The 22,700-nt window shown below is 47.3% G+C and overlaps 1 protein-coding gene across 2 annotated transcripts in view; it reads right to left on the bottom strand.

Moving 5' to 3' along the window:
- The window catches only part of LOC144936478 (SH3 and multiple ankyrin repeat domains protein 2-like), a 672,911-nt gene that overhangs the window by 144,681 nt on the left and 505,530 nt on the right, over window positions 1–22,700 (bottom strand). For both annotated transcript variants that reach the window (XM_078863558.1, XM_078863557.1), the window contains 2 exons: window positions 6,807–6,889; window positions 1,116–1,240 (listed from right to left, as the gene is read on the bottom strand). In XM_078863558.1, coding sequence (XP_078719684.1) covers window positions 1,116–1,240; window positions 6,807–6,889 — 208 coding nt within the window. The remainder of the gene's footprint in view (window positions 1–1,115; window positions 1,241–6,806; window positions 6,890–22,700) is intronic.

Raw genomic sequence — 22,700 nt, forward strand, 5'->3', positions numbered from 1 at the left:
TGTGATCTCGGCTCAGCCTCCGATGAATACACAGGGTGGGCAAGAAAGTGAAGGCACCCCTCCTGGTTTCCCGCACCTCCGATTAGTACGGTTGGCTACGTATGGTGCAAAAGAAGTTCAAAATACATGCATAAAGAAACTCCGATGGGTCAGTAATGGTCCTTCCTGCTCACCTCATACATTCCACTTTCACTTATTCGGCGCAGCCCAGTTGTGAGAGCTGAAATGTACAAATATATCTGATGGCCAACACTTGGCGAACCGCATTTGGTAGATTGCGAAGGAGCATTGTTAACAGAGGCCCATTTAAGTCGTTCCATGACGCTAAGATGCAACTCTCCGCTGATTGAAGGGGATCCATACTCTTGGTTGTTTTGGTAAAGTCACGTAGGTAGAAAAATAAAACATGTAGGTAGAAAAATAAAACACGTAGGTAGAAAAATAAAACAAACAAATATTATTTTATTTTTCTACCTACGTGACTTCACCGAAAGAACCAAAGAGTATGGATTCCTGCAGTCACGAAAGCTTCAAATCAAGATTGAAGGGGATCTGCCAATACAAACAGTTGCATTGTAAGGCAATGGCAGTGGTTACACTGTTGGGATACTGCATACCGGAGGATTGAGTAATTCTATGATGTCGGAGTTAGAAGAACAATGCAGCTGTATGAGACACAGTGACTAAATGAGCTCGGTTATGCCACGCTCTAACCTGCTTCAAAAGCACATGTGATGCTGATGTTAAATGTACCGAGTATGTCAGGTTCAGTGTTCCATGGTGTAATTCCCATTACCATGAACACAACCAAATGCATATTATCATCATTACATTTGTTTACCCAGGACTCTTTCTCACGAAGGGTCCTGCCAAGTTTTCGCAGTAGTAGGGGGGCGATGTTGCTGCAACGTGTGACGCTGAGTAGTTTTCAGGCAATCTTGCAACATTTTTTTCAGCTATGGGAGGAAACTGGGAAAAAGTCGGGAGGAAACCCACGCAGAACAATCGGGAGAACATGCAAACTCCACACTGGAAGGCGCACGCAGCGGGGAATAGAACCCAGGGCTCTTCTTGCGGCGCCGAGGTGCATGTGTTGCCGTATTTCAAAATCTTACCTCAATGAGGAAGTCCCCGGTCTTAAGGCCGGCCTGTGCCGCCACCCCTCCATCATCCACGGCCTCCAGGTACTGCAGGGCCGGGAACGCGGGCGTGGGGGTGAACTCCTCGATGGGAACATCGGCTGTGATTGGTGATCGGGGGGGGAGGATGTGTGGCGGGGGGAGGCATCGGGGAGGGGAGGGTGGAGGGGGGGAGCAGAGAGGAGGAAGGCCAAGGAGCCAGCCATAGTGTCAGCCACACGTGACAGCGAGTGCACGTGTCGGAATTTTTACGCTTGTACATTTTCAAGTGCTGTACACTTTATTTAAGCTGCGTGAGTTGACATCATCTCGCTCATTTGAGGCTGCATTTAGGTTGCGCTGACAATACGATGCCACCGTTGTCATTAGCGAACGCTGTGTTGCAGCAGAAGGGTAAATAATGAAGGCGATATTGCGGGCGAATGACCCTTCTTCAGGTGCAACGTGACATCATGGTTGCCAGCAGCGGGTGTGAAACATGCTTCAAATCGCTTTAAATTATTGTCATTGTAGTGCGTATTTAATGTGGCGCTGCACTCTGATGTTGTAGGAGAAAACATTTATTAAAAAGTCTATTTAATTAAGTAGAACGTGTTGTCTATATTTATTTAAAGTTGCGCATTTTGATGTGACGTCACATTTCTCAACCCCCCCCCCCCTCGTCACACATCGTCACAAATGTCTGACCCCCTCCCCTCCCCTAGGTGCGTGAAGTCATTTATGGATGGCCCCCAACGCTATAGAGACACTGCTAAAAAGGAGTTAGTAAACACACGGTTTCATATGAACAGGCATTAGGTATATCGGTATAAATAAGAGTAAATAAAACCATAAATCTGGCTGAGTGGCACGGTTAGTACGGTGTGAATAACAACCCGAAGGTTGCGAGTTCAAATCCCAGTTGGGGATGGACTCAATCCTGTGGTTGGTGCACTGAGTAATGCATTGTGGGAAGTCAACAGTGTTTGCCCTTTGAATAGAACCTTTCTCACCACTGGATCAGGGCTGTAACAGGAGGACGGGTGTCTTCTGATGGTCATTTAAGTGGAAAGACATTTGTTTTAATTTAAAATGCATTATGTACAGAGCTGTAGCAATCCACTGACATATGAAGGCCTCATCACGTCTTTTCGTCGTGGGGGGGGGGTTGTTTGACCATACTTCACCACGCTGGTCAGTGAATATTTGTAAAGAGGGGGTCGAGGACTGGTTTCGATATCGCTCGTCACTCATGTTAGCCATGGCCAGAAAGTCAAACTCAGGGTTCATCGCGCAGTGAGTCAACTCCTGTTCCACTGCTCCACCAAAATTCATACATTGGCATACGAATGCAATCGTTATAATTTACACTTAGTTGAGTCGTTGGTAATTGTGAAATGTTGCCAATTGGGTTAGGACATGCTCAATCATCCTCGATCGTCACGCAATGGCCCTACGATTAAAATACTCGGACATTACCGTGCGGTGTGCGCGTGTGTGTGAACCGGTCCTGGGCCTCCTCTAGGTCGACTCAACCTCAAATGAGTGCCTGGTGCGGTGTGTAAACATCACCATTAGGGAGACAAAGGCGGCCGGGCGTTGTGCTGGCCACCCACCCTCGTGTGTGCTGCGCCAGCCTTCATAGGTGCTCACTAACAGCGCTTGCCCCAAAAGTCTGTTCAGGCAACACGGGGATCTTTGTCTTTGACGCGGCTGGGTGGCTCGTGTGGAGTCCGTGCAATGTTCTGAGACCAGTCACTGATGAGTGAAGGAAGAGGTGCGGTCATGTCACTTGGTTCTATTGTACCCGGCTTCGAGGGAACATTTACACACCGTTGCCCGTGTACACCTGATGTAAAAGTATCGATATGACTTAATGTATCAATGAAGTCGAAGGGCTCGTCATAGAAATGACGTGAGTGTAAAATCGCAGCCAGGACTGGGCCGTCATCAATATTGTCATTGCCATCATCCTCCATCATTCTCTATCATCTTCAATCATCTTCGGTCGATTATACTCGATCAATCACCCTCCGTCATCCTCGATCAATCATCCTCGATCATCCTCTATCACACTCGGTCATCCTCAATCATCCTCGATCACCCTCTATCATCCTCGATCATCTTCGATCGATCATCCACGATCATCCTCTATCACACTCTATCACCCTCTATCATCCCCAGTCATCGTCATGAGGCTGCAATACGACATAAAAGGTCAGCTGCGGTTGCCTATGTAAAGACTGTGCACTTACTCTACGACCCATTTGTCAATCCACCGCTGGAGGCATGCATCACGATGCCATGCAAGCCGTGAGGGCTATTTGACCGTACTTCACCACATTGTTCAGTGTGCAAGTGGGGGAATACGGAATAATAAATGGTTTGCCTGCCATGCTCACAACTGCTCCCATCACACCAACGGCACCTGTTCTTTCGTGCATGGCAGTCGCCCATGGCAGCGACTATCCGGCCTCAACGCCTGCTTAGCTTCTGAGGTCTGATGGGATCAGTCGCGTCATCTTGCCATAGGCAGTCTCTGGCATGGGGATATGGAATTTAAACCACTGGCCCACGACAGCCGCAGGAGATGGCTACCACTCAACAATGCCTATTTGAGCGTGGGGATGAACTTTTACGGAAAGTTTGAAACGTCAGTGTGCTCAATTATCTGAATCCTCACCTTTATTGAGAATCAGATCATCTTTATTTATCCGGGGAGAAATTCGACTGTATGATCGGTGGGTAACCTCTCACGAAATCACGTGCGGAGAGTGACACACAAGTCACCTGAACAGTGCGGGAAATGTGTAAATCAAGAAAACTTTCGCAAAACACATTTCAAGTCAAAGTAGAGCAAGTGTGATTTGTTGCATGAAATGAGCATCGGAGCATTGTCGCTCATCTCCTGCCTAAATCCCTGAGCAGTGGTGGAAATTCACAATCCTATGTCGGGGGGGGCAGGGGAGCAGTCTAGCCTATCCACTGTTGACTTCCCCTGCCATTGATGGAACTAATATCAAGTCGTCCTGTAATAACTAGCGCAGTGTGTGTCTCTTTGAAATGCAATGCTTTGCATGCACGTCTCAATTGATCGTTTTCACTTAACACGGTCAGGTGCAGCTTTGACATGCATCACGTGACCGTGTCTTCACCAAGCAGGGCGACTTGGTAAGATAAACTCTCATTGTGATGTGATTTTGATGTGATTGTGGATTATTGTCACGTTTGGGTTATTACTCGAGCACACGATAGGCCCTTCCTACACGAATTATGTCACTTGATATTTCTCGTCTATTTCACAACAGCTCTGGTAACAACAACCGTCGAAGGTTGTTTTAGTTTGCTAGATAGTCTCATCATATCACAGACATAAACAATTGCCATGTAAGTGGTGCTTTCATCAGAATTACAACGTGATGTTTAACATGTAGGCTTTCACGACCAATATTATTCATAATAAAGATTTTTTTGGATTAGATCGCGTAAGTATTTACTCTCCAACACATTGGTGGTCTGAAGTAGTAACCAAGTGGCGCGTTGTTTACGTCACAAACCTTACTGGCTGTGTCGGGTGGTGGAGTGTTTACGACACATTTATACTTACGCGATTTAACCCAAAAACCTTATTATGAACATGTTGTTATTAAGCATTTTGTACTTTTGCAAAGGGAAATTATTTCATGCAAAAAGACAGGTGTCTGACATTTCAAGCATTATAATCACAATAAAACTGCATAATCCATCGTCATCAACAGCCACGGCCTATCCATTGCTAGACGCAGGCCTGGCCACGCTATAATTGTCCTTCACGGTCCTACAATGCTGAAACGTTTGGTTCTTCGACAGTGCCATCGTTCATGCAAGATGCGTCTCACAATCGCTGAGGAACCACGGACAAGCTCGAAGGTGGTCGCCGGGCGTTGAGCCGGCACTACCAACAACTACCCAAGCTCTGGTGGTGCCACACGTACGAAGATGTTTTCAGCGAATCGATGTGTGTTTACACACAATCTGTGTACCTGCTGCACATGGAGGTATGGATATGCACGTTGGACTTCTTTCGCACCGTACATAGCCAGCCATGACAACCGGCGGTGCGGGAACTGCATGAGCAAATTCCTTCGCTCTACCTCATCTCCATTGCCAATTCTCTTCCCTCCCCTCGCCCCTCCACTCCTTCCCATCCCTCACCTACTCTTTCGTGCTCCCCAAGTACCCCTCTATCGCTGTCACGCATTCCTTAATCCTTGTACGCCCGTGCCATTTAAATCAATCCATTCGGTCGTCGCGTTTTTTTTTTACTATGTCGAGCGCCTTGAAAGAAGGCGCTCAAATGAATATTTAAATGAGAAAACATCTCCAGAGCGAGCGTCGTCTACAGCTGAGCTCCGTCTTTGGGTGGAATTCTGTCACCATTCTTAGCCATCGGCTATCATCCCTTCTAAGTGTCCTGCCCAAGGCCACACTTACTGTTCTTAAGAGCCAGTACTGTGTCTTGAATGCGTGTTTGTTCCCTGAGCCATGTGCTCCTCTCTCTGTCTCAAAGGCTAATTGCCAGCATGCATTTATCTACGTTTCTTTGGTTTCATCTTCTTTGTCTTGTGCTCATGTATCAAATCCATGTCACGGCACGTATTTATAAACTTTACTCTTTAACCCACATTCATGTATTGATTTTCATTATCAAAATGTAATTTTTCCACAAGTGCTCCAGGCCGTTCACACTTGACTACATTTAATAATTGTGACGTTGGTCTGCCTTGAAACAATTTACATATAAACACACACTGTTTCGTTTTTACAGTTATATCCCTTGAACATTTAAGGTATTTTATTCAGTACACGTGTTGTACACGACTTTGGTTTTCATCATATTCATCATGAGCCCAACTTTTTTGCCTTCTTTTAACAAGTTGTTCAACCCGTCACTGTAGTTACTAAAGATTTGTTCATATAGGATGATCTTTAACAAAGTAATTATGCCTCTTGTTACACAACAGAGACAGCTAATGTGTGAATATGTACAAATATTCAACCTTAGTCGGAACGTTTAAAAAAACATACAAAAGTAAAGATTCAAAGTGTCCTGGTCTTGTGCTTATCTGTATTTGGCATTGTTAAAAATACAAATAAAAAAGCCACCGCATCCCTGCTCAATCGCGTGTTGAGTAAAGGTCACCTCTGTTAGCAGTCATCAGCCAGCGGTGGAAATTCGACATTCTAATGGCAGGTATCCAGCTCCACGTTACTCAAAGTCATCGTAAAGAAGAGCTCGTCAAATTAATGCGTACCAAGAGGAACAATTCTGGATGTCGCCTGATGAGGCTGGTTGTAATTACCGGTGAAACGTGGCACTCGAATTGGAAATGTGTGTTTACTCTCCAACACACCGGTGTGCTGAATTAGCAACTAATTAGCATGTTTTTTTTTACGTGACAAACCTTACTAATTGGCTGTGTCGGGTGGTGGCGGGTTTAACGACACTTTTATATTCACGCGATCTAACCCAAAAAACCTCTTATGAAAAAGGAACATCTTTTCAAAAATAAATTCCCTTCATATTTAACACGTGAAATATGAAGCCCCTTCCAAAGTGGCACGCTGGGTGATACAGGCGTGGCGCGTGCCCTGCAATTATCATTGTTTTCTTTTTACGTGGCCGGAATGAAAGAAGAGGTGCCCTACCTTTCGCCCCCCTCAAGATGAAACCGAAGCCCTCGCTCTCCTTCTTCTGTAGCACCACGCTCTTCTCTTCCACCAGGTAGTCGCTGCCATGTGGAACATCGACACAGGGACTTAGAAACACGTCTATAACTCACTCGGAGACAAGAACTGTTTTAACTATGGTTTTTTTTTTACCAGGCACGTAGCTCTTTATCAGCAGGGGCCTGGTTGTCACAAAATGATCGCTCGACGAAGTGGCGGATGATCACCACGTGGAAATTTATAGCGGCCAAATACTCTAAACGTGTGGTGACGTTGATTCTAAATGTGGAGGGAAAACCCGGAGGACCTGGATAAAAATTCACGTGACCACGGGGAGAACATGCAAACCTCAAATATACAGGCGTCAGGGTTGGGATCGAACGTATGACTCCTGCATAGCAGGCGAGGTAGTTAACATCTCTGCATCGTGGCTCCCTAGAATCCCGACATGTACTATTCAGCGGCTTAAAACTCAGTGCTGGGAGACTGAGACCAGGTTTCAGGCTACGTTTAAGGATGAAAGCAGGTTATAACAATTGTATCTCTGTCACTGGAAGAAATGTTGGGTTACAGCCCAGTGGCTCTGTGTGGATTAATCACATGTCCGTTAGGACTGGTAGGACTATGCAGTGCAACGCAGACAATGAAGCTTCCCACATCGTTGATGGAATAAATGAAATAACTCCATTCGGCAGCTTTTGGAAGCACAAGGAGTAGCAATTGTACTGTATTTCACTACTGATCAAATGCTGAGTAAAAGAGAATGCGTTTTAGATAAGGACTTCCAAACACGCTCGCTTATAAACTGCGGGGACATTAGGCAATGCATAACACATCTCATTTCGGTTTGCATTGAATGGATCCACAGTTCCCCACTGGGAAGCGCTCACCATGGTCACCTTTAAATGCAACTCGCTGAGTGCCCCGTTTCAGGTCACCGTGCGACATTAAAGGAAGCTGTAACTCACGAGAGAAGTCGCTCTTATTTCGCAAATCCACCCCCAAGCTGTCTGACAGCAGTTTGAAGTTTTGATAATGAGATTTTATTTATTTATTTATCTTATGTACGTATGACAGTCAAGATCGCTCCAGTGGTGTCAATGTGGCATAATGCTGGTAATGTTGATACGTTTACCGCAGTGATGTGTTGACAGTGCACTCCCGACGATGATTTTATTCGGTTTTCCCATTAACGAGACTTCAAACTCGCGTCAAATGACACGTTACTCGCAGCCTGGGGTATTATCTCTACAATGATTTCAAGATAAAGGATATTTTGGGTTTTTTGGGGGGGGATGATTCTTCACATAAAGCATTTTATTTTATATCTGTAGCACGAACCGACGTAGTTTCGTGTTTGTCGAAAAGTGACATCGTCTTTGGGCTAAACATCGAACAAAGACGGTCACTGCATCACACACTTTCTCCTTACGATATTAGGAAGCCACTGGAGCGATACGCTTTAAACTCCGGATTGAAAACTAATTTCGCTGCTTTTTGTAGTTTGGTTTGTTTTCCTTCCTCCGCACCGCCAATTAACACGGTTGGCTACGTACGGTACGAAAGAAGCCCCACATACATGCACACGTTTACTACAGGAGAATATCCATACAAGTACACACTGTGGGAAGAAGACCAAGCGTTTATACTCGAGGTATCCAAAGTTGTTCTCAGTGTAGAGTTAGCATCTGTTACGTATATTAGAAGTGTGCTTAGGCCTCCTTATAGCCATCTTCTACTTGCAGTAATGATCTGGCCATCTTTGAACAGAAATTCGGTGGGGAAACGTGGATTCTGCCAGCGCGGGAAATAATCGGGCCCGAAAAATCTTATTTACACAGGAATGTCACAGTTATATATTTATCAGCGATGAGTCACATTCAGTATTAGCTGATGCAGTCTGCTGTGCATCGCCAACCATCATGTCTGGATCACTGAATAGACCGCAGGCTGAACTGAGAACCTACCATTAACATCCCAACACCTCCAAATTAGAATCATTCGTGGTTTAATGGGTAAGAGTGCAATTATCTTAAGGGCTAGGACATTTTATGCGATATGCTTTTGAAAGAAAAATAATATATATTCTGGAAGCATATTGCAAAAAACTAATGTGATAAAAATAGCCACCAACAATATACATGCGATCACAATTTTTTTATGAGCAATTTTCGCCACAATTCCAGCAGCTGCACAAATAGCAGATTTTTTTTTTAGCCAAATGATGTTTCACTCTTTGTTTACGCAGCATGCCCAACGCACGAGGTGATATAAATATGTGTGTGAGCGGCGTTCCAAACATTTTAGAACAGAGAAACCCCAAAAAAAGACATCAGAACAAAGCATTTGAAGCTTACAGTATTTGGAATGCAATGCTCGTTTGATAACAGCGTATGTTCACAAGCGTCCAATGTCCATGTCCAATTCAGTGGAATTAATTGCAAATATTTACCTCTGGTCACATTTTTTTTTTCAAGAAGTCATATAACTGTACATGAATATACACTGTACACGTATATACTTAGTGCACACGATATTTAGTGATTTATATTGTCGCAAACATCAAATCGTGGACCCTATTCATGGGATTGCAGTAAATATCGATGCGAAATAAAAACATTAAATCACATTTTCACGGCGACTGTCAGCCAACCAAAAGGCATTTAATTTAAAAATGCATAAAAATACCGCAGCTTATGTGACCAAATCCAGGCACCGTGTATGTTCGTTGCTGTACAGAAGCTATAATCAATATATAACCAATCAATAACGCAACATAACAAATGACAATAGCAGACAATGTAACGTTGACAAAATGTGAAGATTTTTTTTTTTAGAACGAAATCACACGTATACCATGATAGCATACACAAACTCACACGTGTGTGTACATACGTGCACGTATATGTAAGCTGCAGCATAATAGATTTCTCATCAAGATTCAAATGCACCGTTTCAATTGAGGTGAAAAATGTGGTGGTAATTCCACCTTCAATTGACGAGAACATTCCTCTTCTAAACACAACAAACACCAAGTTGTGCAGTCTTACCCGTTGGCTCTCATTGTACTGACATATGGATGATGATGATGATGATGCTGAGGATGGGTTTACTTTACTGTTGCACGTATCAATTAATGAGAAAAAAAGGAACGTCAAAAGTTCAACGCACAAAAGGCCGGAACCACTTGATTCATCCACGTAAACACAAAGGCCTCCCGTGTGCAGCCTTTAACAGACTGTTGGAGCAAGCGCTGTTACCGAGCACCTATGAAAGCTGACAGCACACGAGGGGGCGGGTGGCCAACACCACGTCTGACTGCCTTTGTCTCCATCGTGGCGATGTTTACACGCGGCACCAGGTACTCATTTGAGGCTGAGTCGACCTAGGGGGTGGCCCAGGACCGGTTTGGCCGTGAGCGGGCATCGAACCCGGGTCCCCGTGCTAACCGCTGCACCACCGCTCCCCACATATACACACACACAGAGAGACACACACACACATATACACACACACACAGACACAGACACATACACACACGGACACTCACGCACGGAGACACGGAAACACGCGCTCGTTCATCAATGAACACGTCGAAAAATGAAGCTGCACAGCACACATACACACACATCGAGGGTTAAGAAAGGTGCCAGACCCAAAAACGCAGAACCTTTTCTGATTCTTTAACAACGCGGGCAGCAAGCGTCCATCCAAATTCATTGAAGCGCCGATTGCGTTTCCCGAGCCGAGCGGAGCAAGGTGGAAGAGACTCCGCCGACGCGATCGCTGACCGCTCGTGAATGCAAAGCAGCCGACTGTCGCTCGCAGGCGCGGAACGGACGTCGGGGAGCGTGGCAGAGGCAGCCCAAGTCGTCGCGAATGTCGCAGCCGAGCCACGCTCTCAGGCCCCCCATCAACGGTGGAACAAAACAAAAAATTTGATTCCGCCCTGGACTTCCCCACGCGTCCACCCACCCACCCCCAACCCGGTCCACGCTGCACGGAAGGCCGGGGCTGGTTCTGCCCGTCAATTCCACTACGGTCGGAGCTGCTGGCTGGAGCCCATCAAATCCGAGTCACATCACTGGTGCCGTCGCGCGAATGAGAAGGGGGGGGAAGAAAAAATCACCCAGCCTCATTTCCATTCCACAGCGTAAGCCTGCCCCCCCCCCCCACCAAATAACCCACCCCCCCCCCCTCCAGCTACCCACCCACTCCCCCAAAGAAATATGTTTAATTTATTTTAAATGTTATTTAATTATTATCCGAGGCTCTCTCCTCCCCCCACCAGAGAACGGCGATACGGTGGGAAATGAAATTCCAGCCCGTTAAAAAAAAATAACAACTCGTATTCGTTTTTCTCTATTTTATCACCGAATTAGAAATCAAGGAACGCGCGCACAATGAGTCAACTGTGTCTTTGTCACGAGGACCAATGTGCCAACAAACAAACAAAAACGAATCCGACGTGAAACAGCGCGAGAGTGGCGAAAGAGGCCAAGAGGCAGTGCCGACGATGAACACAGCAGCGATGCTGCTGCCGCTGTGCGCATCATGCGTGCTTCTCTCCTTCCTCCCTCCCTCCCTCTCAGGGCTTCTATCAGCCACGGCGTACGTCAGAGGCACCAAGCCGGGCCACACAAAGGGCAATAAACGGCAAGTGCCACTCCTCAAGCAGTCGTTCCTGGAGGCACGGGAACCAATGTCCTGGAAACGCTGCCTCGTAATGCAGGAAAGGAGAGAGGCGGCCACGTGCGCGACACACTGAGACACGCACGCACACAGAGTCGGAGCCACCAACAGATCTGGTCCGCTAAGAGGCAGGGGGTTATGTAAAAGCAACTGTATCCCGTGCTGAATGCTAAACACATTAGGTATGGCGCAGGACTCCCTTAATAGCAACTCTAAATAATAGACGGCCGATGTTGATCTCAGCATAATTGATGACATTTGTACACAGTATATACACAAAGCAACACACGTATACACGCGCACGCACCAATGCACATCTACACAAAGTAATGTGTTCTGCACACAAAAGAAAACAACTTGCAACATTTATATTCTTTGTCTTTCGGTAAAGCCACGTAGATAGAAAAAATAATACAATATCACGACGTTTCGATCGCAACACACAAGCAATCGTCTTCAGGTGTGATGACTGATGCAGCATACGCTGTTTTGCGAGCACCTATTTATGCCCAAGTTCGATTAGCGAGCAACTGTTTAGGCCAGCGCAGCCAACACAGCACAGCACGTGGCTGGCGATTTTCACGCAACTGCACCAGATGCAGTTGAACTACGGGGAGGCGGCCCGATAGGTGTCGATGCAAGTGGCCGGCAGTCTGCATCGTCTGGAATGGAACGCGGGGGTCACCGGCATTGCGAACGCATGCCACTGCTGGCACGTTCGCACGAGTTTAAAACGCATATTTCTATTCTCGTGCATGTTTAGTGAGGAAATGATGCCTTCAAAGTGTGTAATTTTCACAGAGGGACATTCGCCTTCATAATAATGTTCCCAGGAGAAAGAAAGAAAGAAAAAACAATTTGGGTAAAAAGAAATCAATGTTTACTGCTGATTTCATTAGCGGCGCTCACCCTGCGATGGAACCCCCCCCCCCCCCGCTGCTTTTTGTTTTAAAAGAAGAAAAAAGTGACTGCAACGACGGCGAAAGGAGGAAAAAAATAAACAACAACGACGAAGACGACCATGACGATCACCTCGGGTACAAGCTGGCTGCGAGCAACAACAACAAAAGGGGGTGCTGCCCTCGTGCAAATTTGCCGGCTGCGACTCTCCACAAGCTGAGACGCGTGTGCATGCGCACGTGCGTGCAGAGGGTCGCCTGCCCGCACGCACTGGTAGAGAGCGCGAACCGCGCTTCGCCCGCGAGCGCACACGTGCCACGTTCACCTCGTGGCACCGCCTGCGAGATCACGACGTTGCTACATGTTCGTTCGTCGGCATCATCATCAGCAGCAGCAGGAGTTGTAGCAGCAGCAACAGCAGCATCGGCTGCATAATCAGCATCACCATTAGTAGCGGAAGCTTCATCAACAACAGCAGCAGCAGCGGCTTCATCAGTGGCAGTAGCAGCAGAGCAATAGCATAAATAGTGCAATTGCATTAATCACCGTCACAATCATCATCACATCATCACCTATTGTCTCCACCACCATCACGGACGGGCGTGCGAGGCAATGTCTGACACCAGCCTGGGGCCCACGTGAATTCTCACGCAGCTCAACAAAAGGGTGGTGTCTCACCCTCCTCTCGACCTTGCAGGAAACACCAATTATACGGATATTTCACCGAGAGGCGGCTGACATAACAGCACGTACGTGACTGTGCTCAACTCAACAACGACGGCGATCTCCCAGCAACGTTGATGCCAATCGAAATGGAAATGCAATAAAAAAATGGCATCGTTTCAGCGTGTGCCACGTTTAGTTTTAATTGGGAAGCGCAACAGATGTAATTGTCTTCACTTGCGTACGGAGGAAGCGTCACCTCTGCGCAACGTCGGCAACATATGACGCCGATTGTGTTTGCGTAACGTCCAACACACCGGTGTGCTGTACTCGTGACGAATTGGCACGATCTGTTTACGTGACAACACTTATTAGTTGGCTGTGTCGGGTGGTGGCGGGTTTTAACGACACATTTATATATTTACGCGATGTAACCCGAAAAACCCTCTATTATGGATACGACAGAAAACATATATAGAATGGGCATTCGAATGTAAATTGCATCCACGTTTCATATTTCATTTCAAACCATCACCATTAAATTCTAGACTGATTGGGTATTCTGCTTTGTGTAGAGCGTGGTAGGGAGGGGGGATGGGAAGACATAGAGAGATTTGGTTGCCATGTGGAGTATACACGTGTGCCTTTACATCTGTCGAGAGACGCACAACCTAGGCGTGCGATCATCGTTGCAATAAGCCGTTCAAATATTCAACGTAAGCAGCCGAGTCGTGGCGATAACGAAGTGTGAATAACGGACGCCGCACGCACAGACCAACTGGCAAAAAAAGACAGACGCACTCTATCGCACAACCAGGACAACATCGAAAAGAGAGAATTGATGCGGTACAGTGCGGTAAGCACGCACGCACCAAAGGCGCCCGTTTTTCGCGTGGCACCTCATAAAATTTAGGGCAGCAGGGTGGTAGTGGTGGCGGTGGCGAGAGAGATTCAGGGTGCGTGGGAGGGGGGGAGGAGGATGAGGTGCGATGGGGTGGTTACGCACTCGTCCGGCTGCGAGGCGAGCCGACGCATCGCAGTGCAGGAGGCGGATCGCGAGGGGCACGAAGCGACAAGACGTCGGAGGAGGCGAGACGGCGTTGGCAGCGCACCACGAGACCGGCAGCTGTCGTGTGTCCGACGAGCAACTCAAACGCGCCGCGCGCCCCGACTAGTTTGCGACGTTTTATTTTTGGTCGTCGTTCCGCCACTACTACGTGGCGGAAGGGCGGCCGGCTGTCGAAGAGAAGCAGCGCCCCCCTCCCCTCCGCTCCCCCCCGCCCCCCCCCCTCAATCCACATTTTTGAAACTCACGAGGGACCGATTTCACGCGAAAAAAGAAGACGTGTCTTTCCGCCGCTACGGAATAGCCCGAGCAGGCGGGAAGCCCGATGGTAGAAAGTTTCCGCGCGGACGTCCATCGCGCGGTTTTGCGGCGGCATGGCTTGTGTGGTAGAGAGCGACGAGTGGGCACGCTGTGGCACCATCCACTCCAATTCACGTGCGCGGTTCACTACCGCCTCATTGCCGCAGCATTTGTACAGAACCGTGGCGCTAAATTCACAGCAACTTGTGGTGAATCCAGTGGGGAAGGGTGGGGTGGGAGGTTGGTGGGTGGGGGGGTACGACGGGGGCTATGGCCCCCCTACGACGATTGATATTTAACAGAACAAAAATACACATATTTTTATTGTATTATTATTAATGAGGAGCCCTCTTTGAAAATCTTTAAATTTCAGGACTGAGCCTCCCCCTGCTGGGACGTCTGTAGACCCGCCGCTGACAGCACCTGTTTGTTTCTCGAAATGGTGAAGAAAGCGGCATATTAAAGGCACGAGCACAAATGAATAAAAGATGAAGAGGAGGGTGGCAATGAAAATGATGTCGACAGAGCTCATGATGATAGTGACGATATCATGGCAATTATTTTTTGTTGTTTGCTGCAGTTGCAGACGGTGGTATTTTGTCAAAATGCCTATGTCGGTATGGAAATGAGATTATCGTCGAGCAGTGGTTCTTAACCTGGGGTGCACGCACCCCATCGAGGTGCAAGATGCCCTTTCCGGCGGTGCGACACGTAAATCAACGAAAGACAAATTGAGTACGGGCACATAAGTACAACTACTTTGTTTCATCAAACCGATGTATTTATTAACATTACACATTTTTTTTTTAACGATTGATAACCAAAGGGGTGCAAGGCTGCAGTAAAGGTTAAGAACCGCCGTCTTAGACGACATAATCCTACAGTGAAGATATAGATCATGAATTAACATGTTGCATAGAATTCATGCAACCGTGGTGTTTGCACTGGTGCCAAATGTGAGCAAATAAAGATGAATATGGTTGTTAATATACCCCTTCGGTTCAAACGAGATGCCTACACGTGTCTCTAATCTACATTCACGCACGCAAAGCACAAACGATCGGCAAGAGGCAAGCCATTGCTCGAGTGCTATCTGATGCACGGCTACAGCCTTGCCAGTCAGCATCTGTACACAATACAGTCGGTGCTGGATACAAACGCACCTTGTACAAGCACAATTCTGATAACACGTGCTTACATGACAGCGATGGGGGAATGGCAATGGGACGCTTATGTTACAAGCACATTCCTCCGGATATAAGCACACTTGGACTTACGGTACTCCAAATGGGTGTGCTGAAATCCAGCGACAATTATGCAGTAACATTTGACACCTACAATAAACAATTAAATGTTTTAAAATATACAATATGTACATAACATAGACTTGCAGCATTGTAATGTTTTTGTTACTTCAAATTGAAGGTTGCATGTTCAAATACCGACCAGGGTTGTTGGCACAATCATTAATTTGGGTACAAACCAAACTAGTTACCACTCGTGTTAAGTGAATGGTGATCAATGGAGACAAGCCCCTGCCATGGGAACGTGGAATTTCCACCATTGGCTCAGAGCTGCCAATGGAGGTGAGTGGTGCCCCTTTGCCCGTTTCGTTTGAGAGAGGAAACACTTGCTTTGTTGAAGCGATTGACAATTTTGCACATTTTTCTCAGGTTCACATCACGATAAATATTACAGATGTTGCCGCTGGTGTGACGGTCAGCACGCCGGTATGGAAATCCAGAGGTCGCTGGTTCAATCTCCCAGCAGAGCAGTTGAAACAAATTGTGGAAGTTTCTTAATCCGCGCGGCTGTCTCTGTTCGCGCAGCGGTATAAACGGGCAGTCGATCAGCAGGTGTCGTGTGGCGCAGGTAAAGTGTGGCTACTCCCAGCTCTTCAGAGACGTCTGGCCACGTGACCACAGGGAGAACATGCAAACTCCAAATATCAGGCGTCACGGTCGGGATCAAACCCACGACCTCCCGCATACCAGGCGAGGCAGTTAACATCTCGCCACCGTGGCACCCCAAATCCTATCCACCCTCCGCCACCTCTATCCACCCAGCAGTATTCGTGGGTACGCCACAGATGGTCATTATGAGCATAAGGAGTCGAACTTCGTGACGACAGTGGTTGCCCCACAAGATTCGGGCTGTCATTGGAATGTGACATTTCCATCTCTGGCTTCGGGTCATCCAACACTCGTTTGAGTACGAAGACACTGACACCATTATCATCATCATCATCATCGGCAGTTCAACTTGATATCCCGTCGCAGCAGTTGAAACAATAGGTAAGTCTCTTAAATCCTCACCCCACCGCCTCTGCCCATCCAGCAGTATAAATCCTTCCACCTTTTCAGAGACGCGTGGCCAGTGTGGAAGAGTAGACCAAATATCTTCTAGAGGGGGCTCTCTAGACGAGACGCTTCCGCCAGCAGTGGGCGTGAGCAAGAGATTGTAGGGCTGCACCCTTTGCCCCACCAGAATGTTATATCCAAATCAGGCAATGGGTAGGGCAGGCACAAACAGTCGGCAGATTCACATTGTTGGGTCCTTGTAAATTGTCTCAGAGGCTAGGACGACAACTGCCAGTCCAACCGAGCCAATGAAGCCGAGAAACGCGAATCCCCCATTTACGTGGAAATCAAAATTCAATCAATGTATGCGAACGAGCTAATTTACACGAACGCACTAATTCATAAAATGGGAACTGTAATTGCTTTTCCATACTGGTAAATAGCTCTTGAAGAGATCAATTTGCATAACGATCCTATTCCTAAATATTCATACGATTTTCAGATTACGTTTGCTAACCAAGCCATGTTAACAGCCACACTTAAAATCACTTAATTACAAAAACGTGCCCGTTCAAATGTGTAACGATTTTCCATCGTGGCCTGAAAGGTCCTTTGTCTGAATGAGGTCACTTACCCAAGTGCGTTAAGTCAGAATGTTATGTAATTTATATACAGCGTGTCTTTAATAGGAACAGTCTACGTGTGGAATATGTGCAGAGTAATATAGGAACACACAGGCACGCATGATGGCACGTATACAGACAAAGACAAATATCCACTCGTATAGCTTTCACAGCATTTTGGGGCAAGTGCTGTTAGCAAGCATAACCTATGAAAGGCGGCACAGCAGACGACGGGATGGATGGCCAGCACCATGCCCGACCGCCTTTGTCTCCCGAGTGCCGATGATTTACACACCGCACCAGGTACTAATTTGATCCTGAGTCGACCTAGGGGAGGCCCAGCACCGGTTCAGATAATCGTCACTGGTGTTGGCCGTGGGCGGGAATTGAACTCGTTAGTAGCGCAGCGTACTAACTGCTACTTTACAAACAGTACACAAACCCACGTCCACACAAAGACAAAGATCCCCCGTATCGCCTTAACAGACTGCAGGGGCAAGTGCTGTTAGCGAGCACCTATAAAGGATGGAACGGCACACGAGGGGGTGGGTGGCCAGCACCACGCCCGACCCACGTACACACACACACAGGCAGACACACGAATGCATGGCACGTAATGAAAAATGTAATACGACCACATCAATCAGCTACATCGCAGTGTTGTAAAATGAACGAGGGCGCACAGTAGATTAGCTAAGCTCACACATAATTAGTAGGAGCCCATTTTAAAATATAACCATTCTGAATGTCACTTCCTGCTGACACGCTTCAAAGGTTGTACCGATATTTGCAAAAGCAAGCCGCTGTTGTGTGTGCCTCTGATCACAATCGAAGAGCTGCTGTTGCACCGTGCCATAACGCCTTTAAAATGCTCATTTGATTCTGAGAATTCCACAAATTCGATGTCACCTCCGAAAGGTTTCAATTGACCAACGTTCGAAACGCTGCCACACACAACGCGGCTCTGTTGTTTTCGCAGTTCTCCATTGCAAAAGCCACACCGTCTCAATGGGCTCTCATGATGATTTAACAAATAATTCGATCGATTTATTGATCCACCGATCGACTGACCGGAGGCTTCAAACTGGAAAAAAAATAATACCAACGCAATAAAAAAAAAAGGGGCGGCGGGGGGAGGCTCAATCTAAATCGCATTTTTGATGACATGCAAAAATCGCATCAGACTTGGACTATCGCTCCGCACAAGAGACTTGCAGCTCTTTGTATATTCACGCCAGACCCTCCTGCTCGCTGTTAGAGCAGCGGCACGACCACACAAGGGCTTTGTGCTCAGCAATGGCTCCGGGTGACTTTGAATGGCAGCGCGAAGTGCTGCTCGCTGTCGCGGTGGCGGTGGTGGCGTTTAATTTGTGCTGAATAATAATTGGGTTTCTTGCTGCACACCCATGATTTGTCGTTTGATGAATGGACCAAAGACAAACAACTCCCCCGCCCCGTACAGCGTCTAACAGACTGGTTGGGTAAAGTGCTCTTAGCGAGCGCCTACGGCACACGGGGGAGTGGGTGGCCAACACCACGTCCGGCCGCCTTTGTCTCCCTAATGGCGATGTTTACAAACCACACCAGGTACTCATCTAAGGCCGAGTCCAGATATGGGAGGCCCAGGACCGGTACAAATAATCGCCACTGTTATTAGTCGTGAACAGAAATCGAACTCGGACCGACCGGTTCGTCGTGCAGTGCCCTAACCAACGCAGCTTTGCCCGTCAGAGAAGCTCTCTGATTGGAATGTGTCCCAGATCTTTCAAGGATTTCTGAGCTCCTCGCATAATCTAGCCTGGCTAAACCCAGGATGGATTGTAGACAAGCCAGCCTGAATATTTCTAACCGGCGCAGATGAATGGACCACACACACACGTATAAACACGCACACTCGACGATTCCGCGCATTGTAATCTTATCCTGTGGGACAAAAATACGACACACGACGTGAATGAATAGAGAAGATCACATGTTCTAGACTTAAATTCAAACGGGGAATTCACTCCCAAAAAGGGGGATTGAACTAAGGTTGTCAGGGTTCCTGTCTCAGTGTCCGGGGCATGGGAAAGCACAATTTTTTTTGTAGATCACGTTTTCTGAGCACAAACTCCAAAGGACCAACACGTGGATCAGCCAGCAACAAACAGCACTATTGAAAGCGATATTAGATCAGAGTTAACGATCATAATTTAATGGGGCAACGTTAGACGGACTCGAGAGAGTGGACAATGGAGAGTTAATTACAGAGTCGTGCGGTGTGTGTTTGGTTTGTCATCCTTCCCGCGCACCTCCAATTAGCACGGCTGGCGATGTATGGTGCGAAAGAAGTTCACCATACATACGTACATCCATGTGTAGGGGTGTTACGGAGGGGCTGTATACATAGGATCACACGGGAAACAAACACAGTGGGCGGGGCTTCGTGAGTGCACGGGGAGGTGCTCTCAACGAAGTCCGCACAGGGCAGCCTGGGGGGGGCTGGCCCCACCCCTCAGCGGGGGGTTTTGGTATAAAAGGGGATGAGCCGGAGAGCTCGGGGTAGAATGTTAAAGCTAAACCAGTGAAGACCGAAGATCGTCTAGCTAGAGCCCTGGACACCCCTGGGTCGCCGCCCTTGTCAGGGCCGCGCAGAACCGAGCCAGCGGCGTGGTCCCGAGAACCAGAGCTAGTGCTCTGGGACCGTAGCCCGACTTACCAGTGTCGGGCCAGACAGCCTCCCCTAGCCCGTTAGTGGAGGACTAGGAGGTAGGTCAGAGATAGCTAGCAGTGTATTCCCAGCTAGCCGGGTGAGGGGGCCGATACCCCCTCCAGTGTTGTATGTCCGCGGTTGTGACAACTGTTGCGGAATAAATACGTGTGCCTCAACCCCGGCGTCCAAGAGTCCTCAACGATATTACACATGCAAAGCAGAGAGAGAGGTGCGTTGTGACCTGCAGAGTGGTGGTTGAACACGGCACGGATGATGAGACGGAACAGTCAGTCCATAATATAGGTTTTTGGGTCAGGATCGCATTATTTATAAATGTGTCGTAACCCTCCACCACCCGACACGATAATTACAATCAGCTTCATCGGGCAATGAAGCTGATTGTAATTATCAGCGAAACGTCGTACTAAAATTTCAAAATGCTGTTGATTCTCTCTTCAGCACACCGGTGGGCTAAAGAAGTGAATAATTTTTTCCTTTGAAAAACGTGACACATTTTTTACTGTTTGGCCGTGTCGGGTAGTGGAGCGTTACGACACATTTATAAATAACGCGATCTGACCCAAAAACCTATATTATGAATAATATTGGTCGCGAAAGCCTAGGTGTGGAATAGTCAGTGTCTGGTCGACCGAGTCCTCAACGTGGGTGGAGGAATCCACGAGTGAGGTTCGTAGGAACCGAAACCCACGGTAGCAGTGATAGGAGAGCGATAAGGAAGTGACCGACGGACGATGAGCAAAGCGACTGGAGTGAATCAGTGAATGCTGAACCATCAATCAACCCGACTGTTTCAAATTGCATTATATACTCGTGCAGTGAGGTTGGAACTGGGTGGTGAGCAAGTGAGCCATGTTCCTCATTATAAAAACATATTTCATACGGCAAATCATCACTGAACCTCAGGACCCTCATTCACAGATGATAAACCCCTGTTTGCAGTACTGGGACACGAGATGATACCACAAAGAGAAGAAAACAAATGCAGGAAAAGAATGCTCAGAACAATCTTCTTTTTCTTCGTACGGCTGCTGATGTGGATGCAGAACAACAACCACGTTTTCACATTCAGGCGGTCAAGCCAAACAGCCACATCAGGAGCCAGCAGAGTAGTGTATCATCACTGCGATGTCTCCTTCGTATGTGTGGAGCGGGGCATTGCGTCTTTGTACGCTGTACGATCTGTTCTGGATGACCACAGTCGCGCACTGGAGAGTTTTCAATTTTCCATTTGTGCATCAATGATACTAATAATTACGATAATGAATTGTTAATATAGAGCCCGATACGCTGGGGCATTACGAAGTGCTTCACATCAGCACTCTGCCTGCCCTGCAAACGTGCATTAGTATGCCAGTCAGAAACAACGGCTGCAATGTATAATCTAAATTGAGTAATTCGCGGATATTCTTTGGCAAATATTTACCCTGACATCGGCACACAATGGCCTACTCTTGCGAATAACATCAGGGGATCTTTAACGTCCACTGTTAAGCAGACGGTGCGTAGCGTGACCACGGCTGTTATACCTGCAGGATGATTAACGATCAGCGCGCACACTGGATTCGAACTGCGAACCTCTGCGACAAACGGCGAATGCGCCCCCCCCCCCCCCTCTAAGCCATGAGTGCGTGCAGACCAGCAACCTAGCTGCTGTTCTGCCTCCTATTGTCATGTCACTGTTCGTTTATGTGGGTGTCCAGCACACACGATCCCATCATGTTTAATCAGGCTCACCTTCAAGTCGCCGTCCCACAGCCATTTCAAAGCCGCACGTACAAAAGGAACATTTTTGCCAATTGAATGCCACTTTGGCAGTTCTGAGCGTCAAGTAATAAAATCAAAGGACAAAACGGACTGTTGCTGCGCACCATTATTGAGAGAGGGTGGCAGTTAATTTCATTTCAAAATTTTTTTTTCACATGGGTCCATGATTGCAGATGGGCCCCTGCTGGAACAGATGAATATTAGAGCAGCCCTTGCAGCCCGGCCCCGTAACTCTCTTCGGGGAGAGCCTAGCTTAAGAAGAAGGCACCCTCTGCGAGGCAGCGAATCAGCCCGGGTGACTCAAGGGGGTAAACGTGAACTGACATAACGCCCATGTCAGAAAATAGAAACTGAGCCAATGTCGTCCATATACCCAAATTAGATAAAGCAAGTTTATCGTTCTTACTGTAGGAGCGAGGTGAGGTGATGGTGACCCATGTCTGTGATCCAGCGATTTGAGAAACTCCCAAAAAAATGCGAATATCTCTTCTGGCAAATTGCCCGATGTTGCTGGATGTAATTACCAGCGAAACGTCTGACTCAAACATTGTAAATGTTGTGGATTCACTCTTCAACACACCGGTGGGCTAAAGTAGTGAACTATTTGTCTTTTGTCAACGTGACACTTTTTTTACTGACTGGCCGTGTCGGGTGGTGGAGGGTTCCAACACATTTATAAATAACGCGATCTAACCCAAAAACCTTTATTACGAAAAATTATTTTACCTGGTAATGCCCACTACTGAGCGATATAGCTCTTTTCCAGAAGCAACCTGGCCACAAATGAATGCTCAATGAAGTGGTTCATCACGTGGAAATGTATAGCAGCCGAATACTCTAAAGGCACGTTGA

The sequence above is a fragment of the Lampetra fluviatilis genome, chromosome 16, assembly GCF_964198595.1.
Source record: "Lampetra fluviatilis chromosome 16, kcLamFluv1.1, whole genome shotgun sequence".
Taxonomy (NCBI): Eukaryota; Metazoa; Chordata; class Hyperoartia; order Petromyzontiformes; family Petromyzontidae; genus Lampetra; species Lampetra fluviatilis.